General features: G+C 44.6%; 1 protein-coding gene across 1 annotated transcript; it reads left to right on the forward strand.

The window, feature by feature from the left end:
* Positions 1–8,130: 8,130 nt before the first annotated feature.
* Positions 8,131–10,563, forward strand: LOC311241908 (tubulin alpha-4A chain-like; the record flags this gene model as incomplete). The annotated part of the gene is made up of 3 exons (XM_084330855.1): positions 8,131–8,344; positions 9,269–9,417; positions 9,598–10,563. The coding sequence occupies exons 1-3, from the start codon at positions 8,170–8,172 to the stop codon at positions 10,561–10,563; spliced, it is 1,290 nt and encodes a 429-aa protein (XP_084186981.1). The 5' UTR covers positions 8,131–8,169.
* Between the last annotated feature and the right edge of the window lie 1,676 nt (positions 10,564–12,239).

Consider the following 12,239-nt stretch of genomic DNA (forward strand, 5'->3'; position numbering starts at 1 on the left):
GTACGGATCTGAATACGGGCGTGCGCGTGGGAGCATGCACAAATATATTACAGTGATAATATGCTGCTCCCGAGTACGAGAGAGAGAGAGAGAGAGAGAGAGAGAGAGAGAGAGAGAGAGAGAGAGAGAGAGAGAGAGAGAGAGAGAGAGAGAGAGAGTTTTGAGATCTGGGCGTGCATGTTTGTGTAGGCGTTATTGGAAACGTGGCTGCATTGACTGTGATCATATATTGATTGATGGCAATGGTGATAGTTGTACTCTACCTACTTAAATATTCGTACCTTGTGGTTTCGCCGAAGCTCTGACGTGCACAGTAGGCTACTCAGTGTGTGGTTTCGCCAATGCGTGCACGCGTGTGTTTGTGTGTGTGTGTTTGACATTGTGATACCTCGGTACATGTTTGCAAAATGTTTGGTATAGCGCCCCCCCTGGAGAAGAATTCACCAGCCGCCACTGGGTCAGACTACTGCTTGACCTTACTCCTAGAACCCACCTCACCCCTGCCCACTTTGACAACCTAGGATGGCTTAGCAATTTGCATATCGCCCCAACAGGTCCACAGAGGACGCCATAGCCCATGTGCTGCACACAGCAGCATCACACCTGGACAAGAGGCAGGGGAACTATGTGAGAATGCTGTTCATCGACTACAGCTCAGCATTCAATACCATAGTCCCCTCCAAACTCATAGCCAAGCTCAGGGACCTGGGCTTGAACTATGACCTCTGCCAGTGGGTCCTGGACTTCCTGACGGGCAGACCCCAGGTGGTAAGAGCAGGCAACTGCACCTCCTCATCCATCACGCTCAACATAGGGGCCCCCCAGGGCTGTGTTCTGAGCCCCCTCCTCTACTCCCTGTACACACATGACTGCGTGGCACAGCGGAACAACAACACAATCATCAAATTTGCTGATGACACAGTAGTGGTGGGCCTGATCTCTGCCAACGACGAGAGGGCCTACCTGGAAGAGGTAGAGAATCTGTCACAGTGGTGTCAGGAGAACTGCCTCTCCCTGAACGTCAGCAAAACAAAAGAGATGATTGTGGACTTCAGGAGGTCGGGGGTCAAGGACTACAGCCCCCATAGCATCGACGGGGCACCGGTTGAGAGAGTGAACAGTTTCAAGTACCTCGGAGCCCACATATCCGAGGACTTGACATGGACCACACACATTGACAGTGTTGTGAAGAAGGCACGACAACGCCTCTACTTCCTCAGGCGCCTAAGGAAGTTCCAAGTCAGTCAGAAGATCCTTAGGAACTTCTACTCATGTACAATATAGAGCATCCTGACTGGCAACATCACCTCCTGGTTTGGGAATAGCACTGCACAAGACCGTAGCAGACTACAAAGAGTGACACGTTCAGCCGAACGCACAATTGGAGGGGGGCTTCCCACCCTCCAGAACATTTACAACAAGCGGTGCAGGGGGAAGGCTAAGAGAATTATTAAGGACTCGAGCCACCCGAACAACTGCCTCTTTGAACTGCTGCGGTCAGGCAAGCGATACCGGAGTCTTAAGGCGAGCACAGAAAGACTCAGAAGAAGCTTCTATCCCCAGGCCATCAGGCTGCTAAACGAACAATAAACACTATGCAACAACCATCAAATGCACACAGCACACACACCCACACGCACACACTCACTTAAACCACACAAACACACTTTATAATTATTGATAAAGGATTTGCACTACAATTCGTACACCTACTGTAAATTGTACCTAAATTGCACCTCATCCCATTTCTGCCTTGCACTATATAGTATTGTATATTAGTACACTGCATAGTATTGTATATTATATGGTAACTCAGTTACGTCTATTCTGCATCGAACATTGTACATATGTCTATACTGAACACTGTGACCTAATTTTTTTTACTTCTAATTTACATGCTATACTATGTTATTTTATTTCATACTTATCTTGTCTTGCACAGTCTCTGGAGCGTAACAGTAAGAAGCATTTTGTATAAATGTATTCTGTACTTCTGTATGACAACTATTAAAGAAACTTGAAACTTGAAACTAGAGTAGAGTAGACCAGTGGTTCCCAAAGTGGGGGTCGCGACACCTAGGGGGGTCGCGAGCCGCCGTGGGGGGGTCGCCAGTTGATTTTTTTTTTTTTTTTTTTTTTTTTTTTAATGCAGTCAAGCCACTGAACTTAGAAGCAGGCCAGGCCAGTGTTTCTAGTTGCAGCGGCGCAATCTCTCTCTCATCTCTCTCACACTTCTCTCTCTCTCTCTATCTCTCTCGCTCTCTCTTTCTCTCTCTCTCTCTCTCTCTCTCTCTCTCTCTCTCTCTCTCTCTCTCTCTCTCTCTCTCTCTCTCTCTCTCTCTCTCTCTCTCTCTCTCTCTCTCTCTCTCTCTCTCTCTCTCGGTTATAGATACGCTCCAGTTAAAACTCAAACTGCATATGATCGGTACGATCCTCACGCATGTATGCATGAAAGGGGGGGGGGGGGGGGGTCGTTTTTGATTATTGATTACCAATAACCGCGTTAGCCTCATTAGCATCATAGGCCGAAAACAAGGCCCGATCAGGATGTACTGTGAAAAAGATCTTACCGTGGTCCGGTGGGATGTCCCTGACCATTTCCCCGTTATTGATCGCCATCTGGTAGATCGATATGTCCATTGGCTGATGATAAATCCCCTTATTGCATGGTGAAATCTGCGATCCAAAACATAATCCAACCTACAGTCTACACATCTAGAATCCTGCTAACTGAAATCTCCATGGAAAGTAAAAAAAAAAGACTGATCCGTTCTGCCACAGGGCACACTGCATTATCGCGATAGCGCCCCTAAGAGGATCTGGCCGGTATTGCACCTTCTCGAATTCATAGAGTAGGGTAAATCTGCAGTGCCGCTCGGCGACTTTGAATAGGTTATTAAAATGGAATAAAAGCAATAACAACTTCCCACGGATTTATCCGTGCTTCTGTCCACAACGCATGGATTCGAAACACGGATAAATACGTGGCCCGTCCCGAATGTGTTAAAGGGTTAGAATTATAAAATGAATATGTGGTGTTATGATCAGGGCTGAAGTTGAATAAAAGATTTATGAAAGAAAAAGTGGTATTTCAACATATAGTAATATTTTGATGGCGTTTTTGAAGAGGGCAATTTAGTCCCTTATGGTAAGAGTGAGTATTCTTTTCAATCTGACATTATAAAAAAACCTGAAAATCCATCAAAATCAGTGTTGTTGCTAATCATACATAATGCTAGCCTGTTTTTTAACAATAATTTGTGATGCCATCACAAACACTGGGATTTAAAGGGTACAAATTAAAATATTCCTGCACCAGAATGCAGGAAATGAAGTCTTTGTAACAAAAAAAATCCTGGTGGGGGACCCCCAGACCCCCCGCTTAAAAAGTGGCCTGACTGGGGCTATATTTCGCACTATATTTCCTGGCCTGAATGATTTTCCCAGTCCGGCCCTGGTTAGAAGCCTCCAATGTTTATTAGTGTGTGTGCGTTTGAACGTTTGCATGTTTCAACCATACATTTCCATTTATAAAGAAAAAAAGAATAATAATATATATTTTTTTAAATATTTTTTTTACCTCCTATAATAGTGGGGGCCGCGGCTCTCTGACTCAGTTATTTCGGGGGTCGCGGCCTGAAAACTTTGGGAACCCCTGGAGTAGACGACAGAGTACAGCAACTTGCAATGGGCCTGGTCTACAAGATACACTACACCACTAAGGTACCCATGTACATGTCGAAATGCTTCCCAAAGGTCAGTGAATACCACGACCACAACACCAGAGGGAGTTCCACAAATCATGTTCAACCCAGATTCGGCTCAATCAAGGGACTAAACACGTTTCACAATTATGCCACTACGCCCTACCCACAGCCGTAAAAAAAATTTGAATCCCTACCCACCTTGAAAACCGCTCTCAAAGAGCACCTATGGGAGGCTGCAATTTGAAACTGCCCGCCATAAATGTCCAAACCCCCTCCCCCACCCATCCCCTGTCCAACCCCCCCTCCCCCCACTTACCCCCTTTATTATTTTTAAATGATTACTGTAACTGAGGGGTTACAAAACCCTGACTGTATTAAAGATTGTGATAGATTAAACCACTGCTAGTTATGTACTTTAATTACTGGCCAAACAGTACATCAAATATAGATGGTGAACACCCACAAGAATACGGCATTGACACAGAAATACTATTGGAGGGTAATTTATTATTATTAGGCAACGTCAGGTTACAGAATGAGAATTAGGGTCGCGCTTGTATGGCGAAGAATATACGTAAAGTCAGTCAAGAGCATAAGTCACTAAGAATAGCAGGAATCCTATGATGGGTCTAAGCTGACGCCACCTGTTGTATAGTAGTAATTATATAGGGCAACACCGGTACCAACTGGAGACAATGGGTTCCCTCCGGGGTGTAAGGCCTGGAGGGTAGAGGAATGTTCGGGTACTCCGTCTGAGTCAATGAGGAATAAAGAGACTCCAGGTACAGGAGTCGGTGCTTGTACTCCCTTGATCAGCAGACAAAAACAATAGTTGTAATCCAAGATGCTCGACAGCATTGACGACAGCTAGCCAGCCCCGTCCACGAGGCAGGCCCGAGTGGTAATCCTCACGAGGTTAAATCCCAAACGATAGTGGAAATCAACGGTGCTCTTCTCCGGTAGTCACGTCCCAAATCAATATAATCCAACCAGGAATGGTTCTGCAATCGCCGGCGCCGATTCTCCTGTGTACATGTCCAACGGTTCTCGCCTAGGACTCCTCGGGTGTGGGCGACGTATTTAGGCCACACAGCCTGGATAAGTGCACTAGCTAAAGACACGACGAACCGATGGGTAATGCTACACACGGAAGAACTGTGGCCGCACGATATACAATAAATGATCGACTATTGACTTCACATTAGATTAAGTCGAACTCAACGTTACTTCATTAAACTCTGACACTTTAACATTCTATTCGCACGCGGTTCTCAATGCTCTATTTAGACGCAAGGTTGCTCACTTCACTGCACGTTGACTCGTGGTGAAGGTGGGTAAGGTTTTGGTAAGGTACTGCATGAACTACTGCTGTTTACACCTGCGCCGTATTTATACTTAAGTGAATATCTAGTCCCAACCTCAGTCCTTGTCTCGTATTACTACGCTGACTCTGGGCATGTTCTGACATGCCTGCAGTTGTCTTTGAACTTGCCGTTGGGGGCTTGCGCGTTGGCGCCTGGGGGCGCTGTCCAATAGGAGAGCGAATATTACTCTGGTCTGTACGCAGGTAAAGGGATATTCCGTGTATATATATAAATAATATACAAAGTATATCAAACGATACATATATATATTCAGTTTAATCTGGCCCTTCACAACAATTACTCTACACAAAAGTGTTATCTATAGCACCTTTAACCAAGGCCCACTGTAACTGAGGGGTACAATTCCCTGACTGTATTAATCAAGTACTGATATCATTACACGGTTTTCCACACAAAATACTCGTTTATATTGTATTGCGCTTATAAGGCAAATAGAATGTGCAGGCAAATCAATAATGAATATTAAGGATTATCTCTATGGTTATTCTGGGAAAAGGGGTACTACCGGTTGTAAGCCAGCAGAGGGAGGCAAAGCTCTAGGCAAGTCAATGGTTCACGGAGGCGATGTCACCCCTGGAGCAGCGGGGAGAGGCAGCCTGGTCCCAGGGTGCTCGCTGCGTAGGTGAAAGCCGTGGAGTCTCTGGTACGACAAAGACGGGCTTGAGTGATGTCCCCACGGGCACGTGGATCCCACAGCAGTGGGTGTAGACGGTTCTCTGCTTCCAGCAGCGTGGTGAAGAATGAAGAATAATAATCCTTGCCGGAGAGTGGCACTGATGGCGGGGTGTAAATCCTCCGTGGTGCTGGTCCGGTGTAGATATCCTCCGGTGCGGTAGTGCACGGTTGACCTTGACGTTACTATACTATTAGCACGGGCAATAAGTGCTCTATGTAGACGCACAATCACTCACTCCACGTGGTCTTTGACTCGTAATGAAGGCTTACTAATAAATAGCGAACGATACGACAAACAGACGTATTAGGATAACACGAGACTCTATCTTAGGGCAATGCGAGCCCTGCTCTGCCCACGTTGCGTAGTGGGTGAGACGTTGCTTGGGTAACTGAACCAGACTGAACTGAAGGCGAACTGAAAGGGAACTGCAAGGGAAGTTCTACATTTCTTGCGCCCTATTTATATGTACCGTGGACAAATAGTGCCATTCTGCTTTCGGTAGCCGTATTAGTGGGCAGAAGCTGGGCATGTACAGACATATCTCGTCGGTACCTTTGAAGTCGGGTCTAGGGGGTAAGGCAGTGGCGCCGGGGGATCGCTTCCAATAGGAGAACGAATATTATGGTCTGTCCTGCTACCAGGTAAAGGGATATTCCGTATATATTGTACAAGGAATATACAGGGGATATCAAACGATATGCAAATATTATACATGGGATCTCAGGCAATAAATATATATATTCGGTTTAATCTGACCCTTTGTAACACCCACAGTTGCACATGTGTAACATTTGTATTTTTATAAAAAAAAAAAGGGTATAAATAATTTGTTTTCCTGTTATTTTGTCACCTAAACATCATCAGTAAGTAAAATGCCTGCAATAATTTTTTTGGTGATCATTAGAATGTCTAGATTCTAGAACATGTACTATATGTTATTATTGTGAAATATATCCCCTAAATGTAAATTAGAGCATGCTTTATACTGGCTGTGTTTTTACAACTGTGGGAGAGTGTGGTAGCAACATTTAATCAATGACACCTGTGGAGTCTTATAGTTTTCACAATACATTTATACAGTTATGTGTATTTCCCCCACATTGCATTACTAAATATATATATATATATATATATATATATATATATATATATATATATAGTGTAGGCTATATGTGCATTTTTACTTTAATTTCCAATTCTTCTTCTTCTTCTGATTGAGGTTTAACGGCAGCCGACCACTTGATAGGGTATGTGCCGCCATCTACTGGTATCCTTTACCTCCTACAAAATCCAATTCCCCTCACCTTCATGGAGTGCAACTAATGCTGCTACTTCCCGATTGAGCCCCCCTCTGCGAGACACTCCTTGCCCCCTGCTGCCTGACTCTGTACTCCTTGGTCACCCGCTGCCCCCTTATTCAATTCCCTAACCACCTCCTCCAATGTCAGACCTTCCATACCCAAATGTTGAACCGCTATCCTAACAATCATTTTCGTTCTATCTGTTCTACCCTCAATCTTTGCCGCAGTATTAACTACCTCTGCCACAAAGCCCACAATACTCAATTTCTCAACCCACACCCTCTCTCTATCCTCCTGCCCTACCCTTTCTGCCAACTGCCCTTCTACAAACCCCTGCACCCCTTAATTTCCAATTTCCAATAAAATTGCAATATACCATTCGGAACCAATTTGTATTTTGTAACCAATTGTACTCGAAGCCATCAGCTACACAGCTGATTCAGGAAAAGGCATGAGTGAAGGTGTCACGCTCAGGGTAAACTGATTGGTTAATTGGATCATGAGGTGTGGCACAAAGACCAATGAGCAGACATTCTCTAAAGTTTCAACTGGTTGGATAATGAGTTGTGCTGCAAGGTACTCTGCTTCCTTACTGAACCTTTGCTCAGTTTCATTATTTTCCACCTCTTGACTACAATACGAGTGCAGTGGACGGCTAAGATACATTCTTTATCAAAGTACAACAAATGAGAGCCACCTCCTCTGCAGCATAAAGCCTTAGCAGCTTTGGTATCATTTGTGGAACAGTGGTCAGGTGAGGATTGTTATACCCTCAGAGAAACGATGGCTATAATTATGCAACATTTTCATGATGTTTGATTTGTGTTCAACGTGTAGGAAACCATTTTCCGGGTTCTATTCCAAGTACTGCAATCTGAAGAACCATCTGTTCCAACAATGGTGAGCAAAGCAGACGCATTCAGTTCTTACTGCAACATTGTCCTCTCGTGCTTTTTCACAAGTGAAATATGATGTGCTGACCAGAATAACATTTGTACTTCTAATGATTTAGGCTTGGTTCTTTTTTTAATCCTTACAAATCACATGGTTCTTAACAGAGGGAGTGCATCTCGGTCCATATTGGCCAGGCGGGAGTTCAGATGGGCAACTCCTGCTGGGAGCTGTACTGTCTAGAACACGGCCTCAGCCCAGACGGGACCCTCCAGACAGGCAGTGGGGTTGCAGGGTCCACCTACGGAACCTTCTTCAGTGAAACGGGGGCTGGGCAATATGTCCCTCGGGCTGTCTTCATAGACCTGGAGCCTACAGTAATAGGTGAGTGTTCGGTCATTAGTGCCACCTTAAAGGAAAACTCCCAACATTTTGGGAAATTAGCTTATTTGCCCTCTACCCTGGAGTTAGACAAGATGCATACCTTTTTTTCTCTGTGCATGCAGTAGGAGTAGGAAGACATTGGGAACTAGGCTAATGGAGGAACCTACTTCCAGTGACTGACGCTAAGCTAGGCTAATGGTGCGCATCTTCCTACTCTACTACATGCACAGAAGAAAAATGGTATGTATCTTGTCTAACTCCAGTGTAGATGCCAAATAAGCTCATTTCCCAAAATGTTGGAGTTTTCCTTTAAAAGAGTACTTTGACATTTTAGAATTTCCGTTGATTTATTTCTCGCTGGTGGGAAAGGTTTATGTATGTCCTTCAGTTTCCCAGAAATGGCACGTTTATTTATTGGCATTCGTCATTGAAACCATTGGGCACAACTAGCATGACACAGAGCTTTCAATTTTACGATTAATTGAAAATGGGGGACCCTGATGTAAACAAGACGGAAAGTTTTTCTATGGTCTGAATCACCCAATTGTGTGTATTGATCTGTATTTTATCCATTCTGCAATTTTCCATCAGCTGTGCCCCTTGGGTTCAATTATTCAAGAGTTTTATTCATCACATACATACCAGGGCAATGGGCATACAGTGAAATTCGGTTGGCCATGCCTGCTTCAATTGTGCAATAAAACAATGGTTTTTAATAATAAAGATAATAAAAAAGATAACTAGAATAGACTGTTAACACTGGGAAACTGAAGGGACGTATTCCTCCAATGAGACGATTTGTCAAGTGACATTTTTCAAAATGCACCTTTTTATTAAGTACTGGTAAATGAACACGCTATATCAATAAGCTGTTGGCGCTGATGCAGTTGAAATGCATTTGTACTAAAATGGCTGTGTCCTCAGATGAGATCCGACATGGGCCGTACCGCCAGCTATATCATCCTGAGCAGCTCATCACAGGCAAAGACGATGCAGCCAACAACTACGCCCGTGGCCACTACACTGTTGGCAAGGAGATCGTGGAATCTGTGCTGGAGAGGGTGCGAAAAATGGTGAGAACTGACTCAAACGAGACTCTGCATCAAATAAATGTTGACTCCAACCTGAGTGAACGTCAGAATATTTCTTGTTGCCGCTCCAGATCGCTGCTATCGAGTAGATTTGTTTATATTCATAAAATTCTTTGTACATTGCAAACAAAGATGTCTGATGGAAATCTCTGTTCCTTGCAGTCTGACCAGTGTAGTGGGCTCCAAGGGTTCCTGCTCTTCCACAGTTTTGGTGGAGGAACCGGCTCTGGCTTCACCTCTCTGCTGATGGAGCGCCTGTCTGTCGACTACGGCAAGAAGTCTAAGCTGGAGTTTGCCATCTACCCGGCTCCGCAGGTGTCCACCGCTGTGGTGGAGCCTTACAACTCCATCCTGACCACCCACACAACTCTGGAAAACTCTGACTGTGCCTTCATGGTGGACAACGAAGCCATCTTTGACATTTGCAAGAGGAATATGGGCATAGAGTGTCCTTCGTACACCAACTTGAACCGCCTCGTTGCCCAGATCGTCTCCTCGATCACGGCCTCCCTGCGCTTTGACGGAGCTCTCAACGTGGACCTGAACGAGTTCCAGACCAACCTGGTGCCCTACCCCCGCATCCACTTCCCCCTGGTCACCTACGCTCCCATCATCTCTGCGGAGAAGGCTTACCATGAGCAGTTATCCGTGGCGGAAATCACCAACGCCTGCTTCGAGCCGGCCAACCAGATGGTGAAATGTGACCCGAGGCGCGGCAAGTACATGGCCTGCTGCTTGCTGTACCGCGGAGACGTGGTGCCCAAAGACGTCAACGCCACCATCGCCGTCATCAAAAGCCGGCGCAACATCCAGTTTGTGGACTGGTGTCTCACTGGGTTCAAGGTGGGCATCAACTACCAGCCCCCCACCGTGGTGCCCGGAGGAGACCTGGCCAAGGTCCAGAGTGCCGTGTGCATGCTGAGCAACACCACGGCCATCGCGGAGGCCTGGGCACGGCTCGACCACAAGTTTGACCTGATGTACGCCAAGAGGGCCTTCGTCCACTGGTATGTGGGGGAGGGTATGGAGGAGGGGGAGTTCTGTGAGGCCAGGGAGGACATGGCGGCTCTGGAGAAGGATTATGAAGAGGTGGGGGCTGATGGTGAGGCAGAGGAAGAGGAATACTGAACGTGAAGAGGATGTGGAGAACCGATTGTTTTAAAAATAAAGATTAATTGCATTGAATTTCTAGCTTGCTTTATTTCCAACATTCACCAGAGGTAGTTGGTGCTAGACCTTCTCCCATACAGCTCATCTGTATGTTCTTGGAAGCTCTTAACACTTTGACAGCAGTGTTTTCCTTTTTTACCCTCTTGAATGCCACCATCCACTCCAATGTTAACGTTAATATCGCCTAATCTATGTTTTAAATTATGGCTGTGTCTAATAGTCGTTTATCAAAGAATCATTTTCCAGTCAACATTGTCGAAGCAGATTTTTTTTTATCGCTTCATTTCAGTTTGATAGCATTTTGAAAATCACTCCGTTTTTCGTGGAAAAAACAACACATTCTATGATAATCGTCTTTTACTGGAATATTCTAGAAGTTGTCATTTGTCGGCCTATTAATTAATCGTTTTCAAATAAACGCTAGATGATCGGTAGTATGTGTGCGCTCGTGCTGCATGCTGATAATCGCTGCTCTTATTTCCTGATGGCTTTTACAGTCAAAACAGCTATATCACATATATGGGAAACGCTTATATATCCGTGAAAACAAGTGATTATCCTAAGACTGATAACATAAGATTCCTTACCTGAGGTCAGATGGTATCCAAATGGTTTATTCCAATTTCAGATCGCCATTCAAAAAAATCGCTCATTTGATTGATCCATCGTGTATACAGTAAAACACATATTCGCCGCGGCACCAAGGCTCCAGAATGAATGGTAGACCCCGGTTACATCAGTGAGAAGTCAAATGTGTAGTCGGAAATCCTTTCTCCCTTCACTTTCATTGAGTCTAATCCAAAAGGGTGATTTACCATCTGGGAGACAATAGGGGGTGCTTTTGTCACATCTGAGCGCCTGGGGTGACTGGATCTCCAACGGTAGGCTCACTTGATGCAATATGATTTCAGATCGCTAATATAAAAAATAAAATCCAACACCTGAGCATGCATAAATTTTTTTGTTATCGAGAGTAATAGTTTGAATATGGCCACCAGTGATGTCATCTGAGACATTGAGTCATGTGGTGTTAATTACAGCTCAATGAAATTACGTAGAAGAGAAATTATTGCCGATACCATATGTTATAGGGACTGCTACCTTATCATTTAATTGAGCTGTAATTAACGCAACACAAGGATTCTATATCACTGGTGGCTATATTCAAACTAATTTACTCAATTCTCAAAGTAATTGTCTGCTAAAATACATCTGAACAGTTTTTCCTTTTGGTGAAGTGATCTTTTTTATCACTTTAAAATCACTGCAATGATTGTTGGTTGAACTCCTCCTACTTTATTGGTGTTCTCCGATGAGACTGTTGGTCAGGAGGGTGTACTCTTGCAAGCTAACAACTGGAGTGGCTGGTATTCCTTCTATTGTGCCTGCCATCTCTGTCAAAGTGTCCTTGAGCAAGGCCCTGAACCCCCCCCCCCCAAACTGTTCTCTCTCTGATGAAATACATAACCCTACATGTGTGTGTGTGTGTATGTGTAACTAGGAGAGATAATGCTTTCTGCATTCCACTGCTTTGTGTACATTAACAATAAGGTAAATCTTCAATGTTGTTCAATTAGTTAACATTATTCAAACTTGTGTTGCATGAACATCAACACTTTTAGCAGTGGTGTAAA

Source organism: Notolepis coatsorum, assembly GCF_963971535.1.
Source record: "Notolepis coatsorum genome assembly, chromosome: 15".
Lineage (NCBI taxonomy): Eukaryota > Metazoa > Chordata > Actinopteri > Aulopiformes > Paralepididae > Notolepis > Notolepis coatsorum.